This window comes from Mobula birostris, chromosome 25, assembly GCF_030028105.1.
Source record: "Mobula birostris isolate sMobBir1 chromosome 25, sMobBir1.hap1, whole genome shotgun sequence".
Taxonomy (NCBI): domain Eukaryota; kingdom Metazoa; phylum Chordata; class Chondrichthyes; order Myliobatiformes; family Myliobatidae; genus Mobula; species Mobula birostris.
The window spans coordinates 11,109,887-11,127,371 of NC_092394.1; the positions used below are offsets into that span (position 1 = coordinate 11,109,887).

Consider the following 17,485-nt stretch of genomic DNA (forward strand, 5'->3'; position numbering starts at 1 on the left):
CTAACCAGGGTGTAAAACACAACACTACACACAATAACTTATGACAGTAAGGATGACATCTACAGATGAATCATGCATAAATAGCAAACTAAAGTGCATAAATTAATAAATTAAATACTGTAAGGTACAGAACAGATTAACCAGTGATACTTTAAATGCGATGTGGCAGGAAGTCAGAAGTCTAATGGCCTGAGGGAAGAAACGTCCTAACCATTCCTGTTTTTATGCATCAGAGTCCCCTGCCTGATGGTAGGAAGTCAAAGAGGGTGCTGGGTGGATGGGTGGGATCCTTAATATCAAACAAAAGAAAATCTGCAGATGCTGGAAATCCGAGCAACACACACAAAATGCTGGAGGAACTAAATCTGGGATCCAGAGGTTTATCATGTGAGGAGCGTTTGATGGTTCTTGGTCTCTGCTCTATTCACCCCTCAGAAAAATGAGGGGTTACCTCTTTGAGACCGATCGAGTGGTGAAAGGTGTTGATTGAGTGGACGTAGAGGGAATGTTGCCCATGCCCAGAGGACACAGCCTCAGAATAGGGAGACGTCCTTTTAGAACGGAGATTATGAGGAATTTCTTTAGTCAGAGAGGGGTGAATATGTGCAATTCGTCGCAACAGGCAGCTGTGGAAAGTCGTTGGGTATATTTAAGGCAGAGATTGATCGGTTCTTGATCAGTCAGAGCGTGAAGGGATACGGGGAGAAGGCAGGAGATTGGGGCTGAGAGGGAAATTGGATCGGCCATGATGAGACGGAGGAGCAGACTTGATGGGCCAAATGGCCTAATTCTGCTCCTATATCTTATGGTCTTAAATCCTCCATATGGATTTACATTTCAGTAAAGTAGGAAATAAAGCCATCCAGAAATGTTTAAAAAGTTTCAGTTAATTACTTTTGCTCACGAATGGAGTCACGGTCTTCTCATTGAACAGACCTGCTGTAAAACTGAGGAGCCATTGAAAATTTACCTGGACTGTAGTCGCAAGTCATTAACCCTGATGTACGAGACTCTAACCAGCTTTAGGGAAAGGCTGAATAGGTTAAGACTATTCCCTAAAGCGTAGGAGAATGAGGGGAGACTTGATAGAGGTATACAAAATGATGATGCGCATAGGGTAAATGCAAACAGACTCTTTCCAGGTTGCTGAGACTAGAACTAGAGGTTAAGGGTGAAAGGTGAAATGTTTAAGGTGGAACCTCTTCCCTCAGAGAGTGGTGTGAGTGCAGAACAAGTTGCACCGGAAGTGGTGCATGTGGGTTCGATTTCAACATTTTAGAGAAAATTGGATAGGTTCATGGATGGGAGGGGTATGGGGGGCTATGGTCTGGGTACTAAATTGATGAATAATTTGGCATAGATTTGATGGCCCGATTGTGCACAGTAGCAATCTATGACTTTACACGTGTTTCGGAAATATATTGTAATCATTATAAAATCACAGAGTGTACAAACCAATATTTCATCTCAAGCAGCTGCCAGTCGGTCACAAACAGGAGAAAATCTGCAGATGCTGGAAATCCAAGCAACACACACAAAATGCTGGAGGAACTCAGCAGGCCAGGCAGCATCTATGGAAAAGAGACCAGTTGATGTTTTGGGCTGAAACCTTTCAGCAGGACTGAGGGGAAAAAGCTGAGGAGTAGATTTAAAAGGTGGAGGTAGAGGAGAGAGAAACACAAGGAGATAGGTGAAACGTGGAGAGGGAGGGGATTATGTAAAGACTGGGAAGCTGATTGGTGAAAGAGACAGAAGGCCATGGAAGAAAGAAAAAAGGGGGGAGGAGCACCAGAGGGAGGTGATGGGTGGGCAAGGAGTAAAGTGAGAGAGGGAAAAGGGGATGGGAAATGGTGAAGGAGTGGGGGTGAGGGACATTACCAGAAGTTCAAGAAATCGATGTTCATTTTACAGGTTGGGGGCTGCTCAAATGGAATATGAAGTGTTGTTCCTTCAACCTAGATGTGGCCTCATCACGACAGGCCACGGATGGACATCGGAATGGGAATGGGAAGTGGAATTAAAATGGGTGGCCACTGGGAGATCCTGCTTGTTCTGGCCAACAGGTCAGGCAGCGCCCATGGAGACAGAGGGGCAGGACACCGCTGATTCATCCAAAGCCGCCATTAGCTCTTTCCCTCCACAGACGCTGCCTCATCTGCTGAGTTCCTCCAGAAACTGGCTTTTTCTTTAGCGCCAGGTTCCAGTATTCCTTGTGGCATTTCCTTCACAAGTCGTGCAATTCCAATGACCTTACAACATCCCATCAGATATCCTTAATGGCAGTCCCCCAACATTTCCTGGGGTATTAACCCCATGAAACTGTCGATGAGATGGCCTTAAACTATGGATTTCTAAAGTTGGAAGCTGGGTGACATCAGATGGCAGGTGCGACTTGGACATCAAAAGAAGAATAGTGATGGCAAAAGCCACCTTTACGACAATGAAGAGTATACTGACCAACACTAAACTAGGCATGACAACCTGCCTCAGAGACCTGAAATGTTATGTTTATCCAGTTATGTTATATGGCTCAGAATGTTGGACAATATCTAGTAACATGAGGAAACGAATTGTAGCAGCAGAGACGTGGTTTTTGAGGAGGATGCAAAGAATATCATGGACGAAACAAATATCTATCGAGGATGTCATGAACAGAGCAAGCACAAAAAGAGAAATAATGTATGAGATCATGAAAAGGCTTGATTAGATAGATAGATAGATAAAGAGATAAATAGACATACTTTATTGATCCCGAGGGAAATTGGGTTTGGTTACAGTTGCACCAACCAAGAATAGAGTATAAATATACCAAAATAAAACCATAAATAATTAAATAATAATATGTAAATTATGCCAAATGGAAATAAGTCCAGGACCAGTCTAATGGCTCAGGGTGTCTGACCCCCCAAGGGAGGAGTTGTAAGTAAAGTAGATTGGATGTGTGATTAGGAAAGAGGAGTTAGAATGCACGGTAATTATGGGAAAGATTGAAGGGAAGAAAGCAAGAGGAAGACAAAGACAAATGACGATGGAGACAGCAGCCAGAGAACTGGAAATGAATACCAATGAATTGATCCGAAACAGGAGTGTGTGGGCCATGGCAGTCAGAGCTCAAACTGGGCACGACACCTGGTGATGATGAATAATAAAAAAACAAGTTGAATAACTCAGCAGATGACAACTGTGGGAAGAGAAAGCACGAAAGTTTCAGGTCGACCCTTGGATGAAGGGACTTCTGCCTGGAACATTAGCTCCGTTTCTCTTCCCAAAGATGTTGGCTGGCCTGTATATTTTGTTTGATTTGCTAGAGCTCGATGTTGCCCTAAAGCATTTTGCAGGTAAGCGTGGGCTATCGAAACGCGGCCGCCGTTTGAAGTGCACAGCGCATCGATGTGTCGGCGGTGGATGCATCGCGCCTGGCGGTCCATCGATGTCTCAGCACTGAATGCATTCCGCCTGGCGGCCGATCGACGTATCGGCGCTGAACGTGTTGCGTCTGGCGACCCATCGATTGGTGAGCCTGGAGGAGTGATCGGCAACATGGCCGGGAGCAGGCTGGAGAAGTTCGGCAGCGTCTTCACAAGGTCCGGGGATGACTTGTGGTTATGGCAGGTGGGGTGGGGGCATGGGAGAGGAGTTTGGGGACAATGGAAAAGGTAGAGGGAGAGTTTGGAGAAGGAGGCAAATCCCTGCTGCCGGTATCCCGAATGGTTGTTCATATGTACAGGCTACTTATAAAGACAAACACGAGAACGTCTGCAGAGGCTGGAAATCCAGAGCAACGGACACAAAACACTGAAGGAACTCAGCAAGTCAGGCGGTATCTGTGGAAAAGACAACTGTTTACTCTCTTCTGTAGATGCTGCTTGACCTACCGTGTTCCTCCAGTGTTACGTGTGTTTTACTCATTAGCAGACGACTTGAGCCGGGAACGACCTCCAGGAGTAGCGGTGTTTTGCTTTAGTGGGAATTGCAGAGTTTTTTTGAGATTAGTAGCACCGGTACGTCATCCATTTCCCTTAAACCTGTTCGGTTAGATTACAGCTGATACACTGGTGGCTGAGTATCCTCCCTCTGAGCTGTTAGTTCGTTTTCATTTCCTTGACTCACTTGGTACAATGTGGTATATTAAGAATTCAGAAGGGTGAGATTTCGGATTGTTCACAATGATAAATGCAAAGTGTCCACCAATGCTGATAGTCATGTTGGTTAAACCGTAGAGTCCGAGACTTGTTGCGCTCTGGTGTGCTGAAGGAATCTGAGAAGCCTATCTGGTATGATGTGTATGCTACGTTCCCTCCGAAACGTGAACCTATCTACCGGAAACCAAGAGAACGATTTGGAAAAGCCCAAGACCCAGTTCAGGAGATATTCTACCAAGAAGATGTGATTCGAGTGTAAGTTCTGCTGACACTTTCACAGCCAGTAGGACAGATAACGCTTGAAAGTATTTCAGTCACACCATTCACTGTATCTCAATGCTGTGATGTTGGAAAACCAGCCGGTGATTTCCGCAAAGCGAGATCTCACAAAGAGCAACCGATGACAACCAGGTCATCTAATTTTGTGTTGTTTGGTAAAGGAGAAGTAATGGCCAGGAGACATTGGAGAACATACAAGCTCTTCAGATTAATGTAATGGGATCTTTAATGCTTGCCTAAGAAAGTCAATGGGTCACTGGAGATTGCATCTTTTAAATGAAATACCGAAGTTTGATATTTCACTCAGGAGACGCGGTCTCTAGTGACACAACACCCCCTGCCTAAATTTTTCTGTAGCAGGACTTGAACCCACAACCTTTTAACTGAGAGGAGAGAAGGCTGCAATAGTTCAGTGGTTCATTGGTTGTAAGGGTGTTGGGGTGGAGATAGGTCCCTACCAAAGGAGGTGTGAGGTGTAAGGTGCTCCTTCCCTCTGCCAGCCTGCAGGTCACACTCGGGCAAGGTGTTACACCTGCTTAGCCCCTGATCAGGGTCATGTGAAGCCATGGGAGCAGGTGGTGGATGGTCGTATGAGCAGCTGGTTTATATCACAAGTGCTGGTTATGCGACCACTGATGCAAAGCAATCTCTAAAGAGTATTGATAATGACCGGGGTCACCTGACTTGTAAAGACACTACCCAGAAGAAGCCACTTCTGTAGAAAAATTTGCCGACAGAATCATGGCCATAGAAAGACCAATATCGCCCAAGTCTAATGACACGGCACAGAATGATAATGATTAGTTATAAAATGCTTTGAGATATCTTGGTAATGCAGCAGAGATCATTCTTAGGCAGACCTCTGATGTGCATTGTAAGGAAACACCTGGTCCTTGTGGTTATTGAACAGGTTCACCATTGCTCTGTGCACTTGTACTTCCTGGTTGTCAGGAATTTTGAGAGCTGAAGCAGGATTTGTTTACTTTGGACATGTCATTCATTCAGCTGCTGGGAGTTGGGGAAGGGTGGAACTTTCAACAGGTCCTGGATGTGAAGGTGGTTGTAGGGTATGTAACCTTCTCCCCACCCGTACGGGGAGTGGGAGGAAGGGGACCTGGAGCATTAATGGCTTCGAAAGCATAGACCGAAACTTTAAAAACCCTACTTATTGTAATTTATAGTTTTTTTTATTATGGCTGCTGCTGGAAAATGGGTTGAGATCTGATCTCCACCTCTGAGCTAAGGGCTTCCTCTTCCACCCTTCTCCAGACACTTCCAATAAGATCACTGAGTGGGGTGACCTCATCAGAGGAAAAGAGGAAGAAGCTTGTGACAGGTCACGTACGATGACACTTCACTGTGTGCACAAAAGCAATTCGGACTGATAATGGGTAAGAACAGTTTAGAAGGCTATGGGCCAAGAATGGGCAAATAGAATTAGCTTAGATCGACTTGGATATTAGACAGAATTGTTGGTTTCTGTGATCTCTTGCTCTATGACTTACTATGAGTGATTGCTGGGCGCTGCTTGGAGTAAATATGCCACATTGAGACCCAGTCCCATTTCATTCTAAGGTTCTCTTAATTGCAGGAAATTCTACAAGGTGTATGGAAATGGGCCAAGAGCATTTGACCTTGCAAGATCCAATTTTGTCTCCACGTGCCAAAGGTAAGGGAAGCTCCTGTTTATTTTCCAGCATGCCACCCCGACCAGTAAAGCTGCTTTGCCTTTCTAGCTCGTGATGCCCAGTGCCCAGTGCCTAACCCCATGATTAGCTCTAGAGCACACTGGGTCTCAGACGGGGGCAGGTAAAAATGTGGTGACTATAGGCAATGGTAAAGTATGGTCACGTCAGACAGGGTAAAGTGCGCAGAGGACGGATGGTGGTAACACTCGGGCACGATAAATATTGGTCAGGTATAGATGCGTCTAGTACAGCTCAGTGGGTAGCACTGTTAACCTGAGCAGCAGGAGGGACTGGGCTTCCATGCAGGGCCTAGAGAACAAGGGTTTAGGTTGACTTTCACCGTCGTGCCGAGGGAATGTTACAGTGGCTAGTGCTGTGTTTTGGATGAGATATTAAGCTGAGGCTCCATCTGGCCTCATTGTGTGAAAGGTAGATATACAACACTATTTCAAAGGAATAGTGATGCCTGGCCACTCAGTTAACTGTGCAGAGTAGATTATCCATCATCTCTGTAAGAAACTCGCGTTTATATATGGTGACATATATGTATTTAATAATAAATTTTACTTTGAACTTTGTATATTTGTGAAAAAATAAGAATAATTAATTCTTTACCTTTTATATTTATTAATTTCTTGTTCTATCACATTTAAAGAAAAAACTATTGTTAAGTGGAGAGTATTGTTTTTCCACAAATGGAGCCTCGGTTTTGATGTTTAAAGGTTCTCACTTGGGCTGGCGGGAAGCCTCAGAGCAGAGCTGTGCTGGGTTGCTTGCATTCCAGGTTTGGCACGAGAGCTTACAAGACTGTTGAAACTACTGTTTCTAGGTTTGTGGAGAAATACCAAGCTCTGGAGGCAGAAGGCGAAACCGATGAAGAGAAGCTTTTCGAAGGAGCGAGCAGGGCACTGCTGGCGGAGGGCATCATTTTACGCAGGTGGGCCAGCACCAAGGTATGTATGATGTGGTTTGTCTACCCGTGGCTCCGGTGACAAGGAGAGGAGATGGTCCAGTATCCACGTCAGCTGTGACTGAGCTCCATTGTGCTGAGGGGGGACAGGAACTGCAATGTGTTTCTGTTGTTAACCTGTACGCCTTTGGAGTGTGGGAGGAAACAGGAGTACCCTTAGTTTCATTTTTCTGACCTGTTCTCTTTTCCCAAGGCAGTCTAAGAATCTGTCTGCTTCAGTCTTGAGTGATTCTCTCTGGGGTGGGAAGCTCCTGCCACACTAATTAAACGCTCCCAATGGCGTGCGCCTCAAATGGCCGCTGATAACCAAGTCTAGTTCCTGGCCTCCGCGTGTGGCTTAGCAACCGAGCTCGGTGGAACTGTTTCTGCTGACAGGAGAAGGGGAAAAGGTGGGTTGCTGGCGCCTTAAAATCAGTCGCTTCAGCCAGATGGGGCTTGGCAGCTCAACTAGGAGAAGGAAAACTCTGGTCTCAAACTTGCGGCTGTATCCGTTCACGGGGAAGGCTTCGAGAGTAAACCCTGAGGGACAGATCTGGAGCTGGAGTCCCTGAGGCAGGCCTACGTTGAGTTCATTGCTGACTGGCAACTCCTGCGATGCCGCTGTACCGGCTGTCCCTTTGGATTCGGCAGACGCGTGGAGAGCTGGAGTTTGCTACGTGGGCAACAGCTTGCTCTCCATATCGCATCACCCCGGCTTACACATCTAGACAGCGAAGATGCGACATGACTGACCGAGGCCTCACTCATATACTTAGAGAGCTGGGGTGCCTAAGACTGTTGATGGTGACATAGATGTACTTTGATAATAAATGTACAAATGTACTTTTATATGCTATCTTCATCAAATGTCTTCTTTATTTGAGGCATCAGTGGTAATCAGCTTAGTACCTTTCTACTTACAGAGTACTTGAAAATTACCCTGATTGCACCCTGATAGGTAGTGAATCCTCTGTCTATGACCTCTTGCCTTGTGTAGTATTTTTCCAACCACTGCTGGGATATTCAACACTCATCTGCTGGCTCCTCTTTATCCACTCCGACTGAGGCACCTTCTTAGAATAGAAACATAGAAAATAGGTGCAGGAGTAGGCCATTCGGCCCTTCGAGCCTGCACCGCCATCTATTATGATCATGGCTGATCATCCGACTCAGAACCCCGCCCCAGCCTTCCCTCCATACCCCCTGATCCCCGTAGCCACAAGGGCCATATCTAACTCCCTCTTAAATATAGCCAATGAACTGGCCTCAACTGTTTCCTGTGGCAGAGAATTCCACAGATTCACCACTCTCTGTGTGAAGAAGTTTTTCCTAACCTCGGTCCTAAAAGGCTTCCCCTTTATCCTCAAACTGTGACCCCTTGTTCTGGACTTCCCCAACATCGGGAACAATCTTCCTGCATCTAGCCTGTTCAATCCCTTTAGGATTTTATACGTTTCAATCAGATCCCTCCTCAATCTTCTAAATTCCAACGAGTACAAGCCCAGTTCATCCAGTCTTTCTTCATATGAAAGTCCTGCCATCCCAGGAATCAATCTGGTGAACCTTCTTTGTACTCCCTCTATGGCAAGGATGTCTTTCCTCAGATTAGGGGACCAAAACTGCACACAATACTCCAGGTGTGGTCTCACCAAGGCCTTGTACAACTGCTCCTGTACTCGAATCCTCTCGCTATAAATGCCAGCATACCATTCGCCTTTTTCGCTGCCTGCTGTATCTGCATGCCCACTTTCAATGACTGGTGTATAATGACACCCAGGTCTCGTTGACCTCCCCTTTTCCTAATCGGCCACCATTCAGATAATCTGTTTTCCTATTTTTGTCACCAAAGTGGATAACTTCACATTTATCCACATTAAATTGCATCTGCGCTGAATTTGCCCACTCACCCAACCTATCCAAGGCACTCTGCATCCTCTTAGCATCCTCCTCGCAGCTAACACTGCCACCCAGCTTCGTGTCATCCGCAAACTTGGAGATGCTGCATTTAATTCCCTCATCCAAGTCATTAATATATATTGTAAACAACTGGGGTCCCAGCACTGAGCCTTGCGGTACCCCACTAGTCACCGCCTGCCATTCTGAAAAGGCCCCGTTTATTCCCACTCTTTGCTTCCTGTCTGCTAACCAATTCTCCACCCACACCAATACCTTACCCCCAATACCGTGTGCTTTAAGTTTGCACACTAATCTCCTGTGTGGGACCTTGTCAAAAGCCTTTTGAAAATCCAAATATACCACATCCACTGGTTCTCCCCTATCTACTCTACTAGTTACATCCTCAAAAAATTCTATGAGATTCGTCAGACATGATTTTCCTTTCACAAATCCATGCTGACTTTGTCCGATGATTTCACCGCTTTCCAAATGTGCTGTTATCACATCTTTGATAACTGACTCCAGCAGTTTCCCCACCACCGACGTTAGGCTAACCGGTCTATAATTCCCCGGTTTCTCTCTCCCTCCTTTTTTAAAAAGTGGGGTTACATTAGCCACCCTCCAACCCTCAGGAACTAGTCCAGAACCTAACGAGTTTTGAAAAATTATCACTAATGCATCCACTATTTCTTGGGCTACTTCCTTAAGCACTCTAGGATGCAGACCATCTGGCCCTGGGGATTTATCTGCCTTCAATCCCTTCAATTTACCTAACACCACTTCCCTGCTAACATGTATTTCGCTCAGTTCCTCCATCTCACTGGACCCTCTGTCCCCTACTATTTCTGGAAGATTATTTATGTCCTCCTTAGTGAAGACAGAACCAAAGTAATTATTCAATTGGTCTGCCATGTCCTTGCTCCCCATAATCAATTCACCTGTTTCTGTCTGTAGGGGACCTACATTTGTCTTTACCAGTCTTTTCCTTTTTACATATCTATAAAAGCTTTTACAGGCAGTTTTTATGTTCCCTGCCAGTTTTCTCTCATAATCTTTTTTCCCCTTCCTAATCAAGCCCTTTGTCCTCCTCTGCTGAACTCTGAATTTCTCCCAGTCCTCAGGTGAGCCACTTTCTCTGGCTAATTTGTATGCTTCTTCTTTGGAATTGATACTATCCCTAATTTCTCTTGTCAGCCACGGGTGCACTACCTTCCTTGATTTATTCTTTTGCCAAACTGGGATGAACAATTGTTGTAGTTCATCCATGCAACCTTTAAATGCTTGCCATTGCATATCCACTGTCAATCCTTTAAGTGTCATTTGCCAGTCTATCTTAGCTAATTCACGTCTCATACCTTCAAAGTTACCCCTCTTTAAGTTCAGAACCTTTGTTTCTGAATTAACTATGTCACTCTCCATCTTAATGAAGAATTCCACCATATTATGGTCACTCTTACCCAAAGGGCCTCTCACGACAAGATTGCTAATTAACCCTTCCTCATTGCTCAAAACCCAGTCCAGAATAGCCTGCTCTCTAGTTGGTTCCTCGACATGTTGGTTCAAAAAACCATCCCGCATACATTCCAAGAAATCCTCTTCCTCAGCACCTTTACCAATTTGCCAAGCCATTTGTCAAACACTCGGACCACAAAGGATAATGTTACGTAACCACGTAATCGAGACAGGTTATATGAAAACAACCAAACATTTATTAAACACGGAGAAACAGTAAAACACAAACGAAAACCTTAACTGGAAGTTAACCACTATGCGGCCGTTCAACAAATCGTCACTTGATACTGATTCTTAATGCGATAAATGCGAGAACAGTTCTTAAAGCGGTAAAGTCAAATACAGTTCTTAAAATGGTAAATTCAAAAGTCCAACAGATTTATACATTCAATTGGGGGAGACTTCTCTGGAGAAGGATTTCTTCATCGACGCGACTTTCCTACTGGTTCTGTCCAAAGGATTCACGATGAAGGAAATAATCAGCTTAAAATAACTGACCTTAATTTCTAGAGAGCACCTTGCATGAGCTTCCTTGCTCTTTTGGCAAGAGTTATCTTCAATGCAGGTCGCTACTTCTTCAACGAAGACTCAATAAGGTCGATCCTTTATTAAACTGCCGAACATTCCCGACTTCTCTTAAGCCTTCATATCCTGTACTTCGATAAAGTCTTCACTCTCCAGTACTACTGGAAAAAGGTACATCAACAAATCTAACAGAAATTGCCAGTCCAGCATATTGTACCTTACAACAGAATGTAACACTCCGTTTTAAAAATGAAACTGCGTCATAAAGCAAATACGCAACAGAAACGGAGACACAGACGAACTTTCTAGCTGGAAAACTAAAAACTAACTGCGTCACCTGAGGTCTTCCTTTTTATACCCGTGGTGAACATGTCATCACATGACCTCATCGGCGGGAAAATTACATCAGGTGACCTCCAAAAGACCATTACATCATTCTCACAAGAAAGTCACAAGATCTCCTTGAGGTATGTAACAATAATAAGAAATCAAGTTCAGGCTACGCTTGGAGTACTGTGTGCATTAGGTGCAAGATGGTCATAGTGTTGCTATCCTGAAGACCCACGTGCAATTATTCAGAAACGGCTTCGTCCTCTCCAGCAGATTACGTCCATGAGCGTTATGTTTTTATTTGAACTTTACATTAATTTTTGTAATTTATGTTAATACTTTGTCTTTGCTGCCGCGAAACATAATATGTGCCACGGTAGTGCCTTTACAGCTCAAGAGTGTCAGAGTTCAGAGTTCAGTTCCAGCGTCCTCTGTAAGGACGTTTTTATGTTCTTCCTGTGAGTGTGTGGGTCTACTCTGCATGCCGGGGTTTACACCCATAGTCCAAAGACGTAGCAGTGAATAGGTTAATTGTAAATTGTCCTGTGATTCTGATTGACCATGGACATTGCATCCTAATTTTCTTGGATACAAACCAGTGCAGTATGGGTTAAATAGGCTAGGGTTGCTGGGGATGGGGGGGGGTGTGTGGTCGGTGAGGCTCGTTGAGCCGGGAGGGCCTGTTCTGCGTTGTACCTCTAAATAAATAAATATGCCAGTGATAATAAATTTGATTCTGATACTGAGATACTTGATTGTATTGTGATTTTCCAAATGTCCTGCTACAATAATGCATTTCCCAGCCAGTTGCTTTACTAGCTCTTCTTTCTTCCAGTCTGGATGTTGGAGAGGTCATACGAGAGGCAAACGCAGTTAAATTGACCGTTCTTCTGTTGGTTGTTGCTTTCCCATCATTTGCTCCCTCTGCTGGCTGACTCTGGTACTGATAGACAGCCGAGGGTGAATAAAGTCTCTGCTGAGTTAGCGGGTGACAGTTGCCATGGCAACAGCCTCCTGTGGTCCCGGTGGTGGTAGTAAACAGCGGCTGGACATTTGATCGTGTTCCTAATTGAATAGTGTTTATCAGTTTGCTGCTGTGTCAAAAAAAAATCCTTATTACGCTGGCCAAGTTCCTCAGTAGCCTTGCCCCACCACGTCTCCACAGTCTGTGACCAACCCTGAGTTTAGTGCACCCCTGTTCCAGTCCAGGTTCAACCTCTGTACCCTCGGTGGGCAGGCGTTCAGCTGAGGCTCAGCACTCTGGAATCCCCTCCATAACCTCGAAGTTCAATTTATTATCAAGGTGCGTATGCAACCCTGAGATTAATTTTCTTACAGGCATTCTCAATAAATCCATAATGGAAAAATAACACAGCAGAGTCAATGAAAGACCACACCTTCTGGGCGTTCAACCAGTGTGCAAAAGACAGCAAACTATGCAAAGACAAAAAGAAAGAAATAATAATAAATAAATAAGCAATGAACGTTGAGAACATGAGATGAGGTGTCCTTGACTGTGAGTCCATAGGTTGTGGGAACAGTTCAGTGCCTGGGTGAGTGAAGCGGTCCCCTCTGGTTAAAGAGCCTGATGGTTGAGGGATGATAACAGTTCCTGAACCTGGTGGTGTGGGACCTGAGGTTCCTGCTCCCTCTTTCCCATTGCACAGGGAGACGAGAGCACGATCTGGGTGGTGGGGGTCCCTGATGATGGATGCTGCTTTCCTCCTGAGTTCCTTCACCGTGCACCTCAAAACCTGCCCTCTTAACAAGGTTTCATTAATATCCGTTATGTGTCCTGTTCTGTTGCTTCTGTGTACACATTGGGACAAATTACTGTATTAAAGGTGATATGAAAATGTAAATTGTGGTTCTGCACAGTCCAAGCCCCTCAACCCTCCATTTTTCTTTCATCCATGTGCCTTTCTACGAGTCTCTTAAACGTCCATAATCTATCTGCCTCAAACACCATCCCTGGCAGTGCTTTCTAGGTAGATACCACACTGTGTTTTAAAAAAAAACAACTGCCTCTGACATAGCTCTTAAACTTTCCTTCACTTACCTTAAAACAGGGGTCCACGAACGCCGCGGTTAATGGTAGGGGTCCGTGGCACAAAAAAGCTTGGGAACCCCTGCCTTAAAAGGATGTCATCTGGTATTGGCCGTTGCTGCCCTAGGAGGAAGGTGCTAAATGTCCACTCTTTCTATGCCTCATGTCATCTTGTACACCTCTATCAATTCATCTCTCATCATCTGTCATTCTAAAGAGAAAAGGCCCAGCTTGCACAACCTGTCCCCATAAGACCTGCTCTCTAATCCACTTTAGTTAACGGCAGGAAGCTGCTGAGTGCATGCTGAGGTTGATCTGCTGTTAGTTTGTCCTCTCCACATGCAGTCTTTGCGTGGGGACTTTGTACGTTTCCCCTGTGACTGTGTGGGTTCCCTTCAGGTTCTCTAGTTAGGTCCCACGTCCGAAATGTAGTTCAAGTGCGAGGTGATGGAGCTAGCACTTAAACTAAATTTCAAATGTGGGAGAAGAAATGGTTTAGCAGAGACTAGATAGGCCAAAGGGCCTGTTTCTGTATTGTAGTGCTGCCTAACTGTGAAAGCTGTGCGGTCTGTTAGGTTAAAATCACTGCTGTGAATTGCCCGTAGTTCCCATCCTGGGGTCCAGAGCCCCCTTGATTAATGTTTGGGGTCCCTGGCTCTAGAGGTTAGGTGAATGGGAGTTAATGAAAGTGTGTGGGGCAATAAAATGGCATTAGTGTAAGTGGATGGTTACTGGACAGCATTAGCCTCAGGGGTCGAAAGGCCTGTTTCTATGCTGTATGAATCTAACATTGTGCCCTGTTTTGGGCTTTCAGATTTCACCGAAGAGCTTGCTAAGTAATGTTCTCCCAGAGTCGGTGCCACAGGACTCTGCGTTGGACTCGAAGCTGCAGGATATGCCCAAGGATGTGCAAGAGGAAGACACAGAGAAGGCCAGCCACCCACAGTGACAGGAGCCTGTGCCCTGCATAAATAGTTTCCACTTGGGTACTGTGGACTCGCTCACTTCCAAGTCCTGACCCCTGAGCACCAACGTGACCCCTCGAAGAGGACAGAATCTGACTGTTAGCACTTGGTACAATCTGAGGCACACAAACCTGCTGCCTACAGCCAGTGTCCCGAACCAGCATGTAAAAAAAATCCGTCTCCACGGACACTTCCTGACCTGCTGAGTTCCTCCAGCACTTGGTTTTCTGGCTGCAGGTTCTAGCATCTTCTATCTCCTGAAATATTGCGTGAAAAAGTATCACCAAACTTCATCCTGTATTTCTTTTTACATTGAGCTTGAGTAGGCACGAAGGAAGGAGGTTTAAGCAGCTGTCGGTGTGTTTGCCAATGGAAGAACAGCTTTTTCATCCAAATAAACTTTAATTGTAATTTAACAAGTATTGACAAGAATAAACAGTTCAATGCTCTTTTCCTAGTCGATGCGTTAAGCTGTGTTCTGTTACATTCCTTTAATCCCTCTTGGCCCCGTGAGGTGGTTTACAGGTGGTGGTTGTCCATCGTGACCGACAATGACAGGAGGCCTGTGCGGTACAGTTTTCTTTAAGTGGAAAAGTTGTTGCACTGAGGCAGTTGCACTGGGACCAGTGGTGCAAATGAGCGTCACAGACCGGGGTCTTCCTTGGTTTCAGTGGATGACCCTGACATCTTCTGTGCCTCATCATGTCCATCGCTCTCCTCGCAGTGTTGCAGAACTGCCTTCCTAGTTATTGGATCTCACTGCAGATGTTCCCCCCACCCCCAGTATGCCGCAGCTGACTTCGCAAGCGAGGACAGGCACGTCCCTCTCTCACCGTGGTATGAGGCCACCAGCTACCCTCACCTGGTTCAGCCCGCCTGTCAAAGTGACGTGCCGGGGTGTAGCCGCTGTCACACGCAAACAGCCGCTTGGAGCCACAGGTGAGAGATGAGTGTCCGGTGCGGACCAGTGGTGAGTGAGTTGCCCCAGAATGGACACGGCAAACCACTTCACCAGAGGTGTTACCCTCCCTCAATACCCCAAACACCACAATAGTAATTAGGGGGCTTCCTCTCCCAAATTGGACCCTCTGTCTCCAGTAGTGGAAGAACTGTAAAAATAAAATAAACTTTACTCCTAATTAAGTAGATGTTTACAAGAATAAAACGTGCAATTCTTTTCAAAAGCATGTAAAGAGTGGTACTTTTCTATTGTGTTCCAATACGTCAGTCAATAGCACTGCTACTACTTGTGGGGTAATACATGACTACAATAATAGAGGGGCTTCCTCCCCCAATCTGCACCCTCCCTCTCCAGTAGCGGAAGACTCCTACACTGTGGTCCTTCCCCACCGAGCCCGTGCGGTGGCCGCACCACGCTTCAGTGCGTCCCTCGTCACGTACCCCTGCAGCCTGGGATGGGCCAGCCGGCAGCATTCCTCCATGGACATCTCGACGTGCCGGCAGACCAAAGGGCGTCCTTCACCGAGCTGACGATCTGCCAGCAGCACTCTCTGGATGTCTCTGTGTGTATCCCTGGGGACAGCCTGTCGACCAGGGAGACCTCTGTCACGCACCTCCTGTAGTGTTGGAGTGAGCGCCAGTGGGTGCTTTGGACATCTGGGCAGATCCATTACACTTGGTTCTCTCCGCACTACAGTTGTGCACTCCCTGCCAAGGCTCTAAATCTTCCTACCCCTCTCTCTTTTTTCTTTATGTTGCATTTGAACAAAGCTCTTTTAACATTAGAAGCAGCAGCAGTCCACTCATCCCCTCCTGCCCGGCCCTGCCATTCATTCAGATCGAAGCTGAACTTTCATAACAGCAACAGTTTCCTGCTGTGAGCCCAATGCTTTTCCCTTAATGATGAAAAATCCATCTTGCACACACACTATTTTTTTTATTTCTTTGGAGATACAGCCGTGAAATTGGTCCTTCCGCCCCTTCGATCTGTGCTGCCAGCAACTCACGGATTTATACCTAGCCTAATCATGGGACAACACTGCCCAATTAATTTACTGACCAGAACTCAGAGAGGAAACCCACGTGTGTGGGGAGAATGTACAAACTCCTGCGCTGCCCTCCGGTGAAAAATGATATTGTATCTGTTAAATAGAGGCTGTGGACAATTCTGATTTGATGGAGAATGGACGTGAAAGCACAGAGGAACATCTGAAGAAATTTCTGAAACGCTCATTCGCTGCTGTTGTTACTGCGTGATTGGGAATCTTTCGGAGGGTAGGCCTCAAAATCCCCAGCTTTGCCTGCTGTTGGTGACCGAGGTTGAGGTTGAATCATTCGGACAGAGATGGCGCTCAGTACTCTGTGTCAGAGAGCTGATCAGAGCTCGAAGTTTTCGGATGAATCAGAGTTGGACTGTGGTCGGTATGGCAGAGAGAGTTTTCTTCCTTCTCCCATCTGCGTGAGATGTGGGACATTTGGAGACTTTGAACTTTTTACTGTGCTCATGGACTTCTTCATCAAGTTATGGTATTGTTGTACTGTTGTAACTATATGTTACAATTATGTGGTTTTGTCAATTTTTTCAGTCTTGGTCTGTCCTGTGTTTTGTGATATCACACCAGAGGAAATAATGTATCATTTCTTAATGCATGCATTACTAAATGACAATAAAAGAGGACTGTGTGTCTTCATAACCTAAAAAATTAAATCAGAATTGATCTCCAAACTCCAACACCCCAAACTGTAATAGCATCACGGTAGTTGCTAATCTACCACGGTGCACCATCTACCTCCTGTACCAAATAAAGTGGCCACTGAGTGTATGTTTGTGATCTACTGCTGCTGTAGCCCGTCCACTTGGAGGTTCGACGTGTTGTGTGCTCAGACCTGCTCTTCTGCACACCACTGTAAGAAGGGTATGGTTACTTGAGTTACTCACACAAAACGCTGGAGGCCAGGCAGCATCCATGCTGAAGAGTAGATGGTCAACGCTTCAGGCCGAGACATTTCATCAGGACTAGACATTTCTGGCCGAGACCCTCCTTCAAGGCTCAGCTGAAGTTTCCATGCGTGAAAACTCACAACTCAATGCATAGAAGCATGCAGACATGGTCAAGAGGTTCAGTTGTTAAGACCAGGCATCAGAACGGTGACGAAATGTAATAGAACAAAGAACAGCAGAAGAACTGGCC

The 17,485-nt window shown here is 45.7% G+C and overlaps 1 protein-coding gene across 1 annotated transcript; it reads left to right on the forward strand.

Moving 5' to 3' along the window:
• Positions 1 to 3,477: 3,477 nt before the first annotated feature.
• On the forward strand, positions 3,478 to 15,834 carry mrps23 (mitochondrial ribosomal protein S23). The gene is made up of 5 exons (XM_072243148.1): positions 3,478 to 3,584; positions 4,221 to 4,397; positions 6,013 to 6,090; positions 6,939 to 7,062; positions 14,183 to 15,834. Exons 1-5 carry the CDS (start codon positions 3,541 to 3,543, stop codon positions 14,315 to 14,317), a joined length of 558 nt encoding a protein of 185 aa, XP_072099249.1. The 5' UTR covers positions 3,478 to 3,540; the 3' UTR covers positions 14,318 to 15,834.
• The last annotated feature ends 1,651 nt before the right edge of the window (positions 15,835 to 17,485 follow it).

What these genes read in the sequence shown, in the direction of transcription:
- mrps23 (XM_072243148.1), top strand. Translation starts at nt 3,541, where the DNA reads ATGGCCGGGAGCAGGCTGGAGAAGTTCGGCAGCGTCTTCACAAG. An exon ending in TTCGGCAGCGTCTTCACAAG is followed by an intron (nt 3,585 to 4,220) that starts GTCCGGGGATGA and finishes GTTAAACCGTAG; the next exon opens with AGTCCGAGACTTGTTGCGCT. An exon ending in TTTGTCTCCACGTGCCAAAG is followed by an intron (nt 6,091 to 6,938) that starts GTAAGGGAAGCT and finishes TACTGTTTCTAG; the next exon opens with GTTTGTGGAGAAATACCAAG.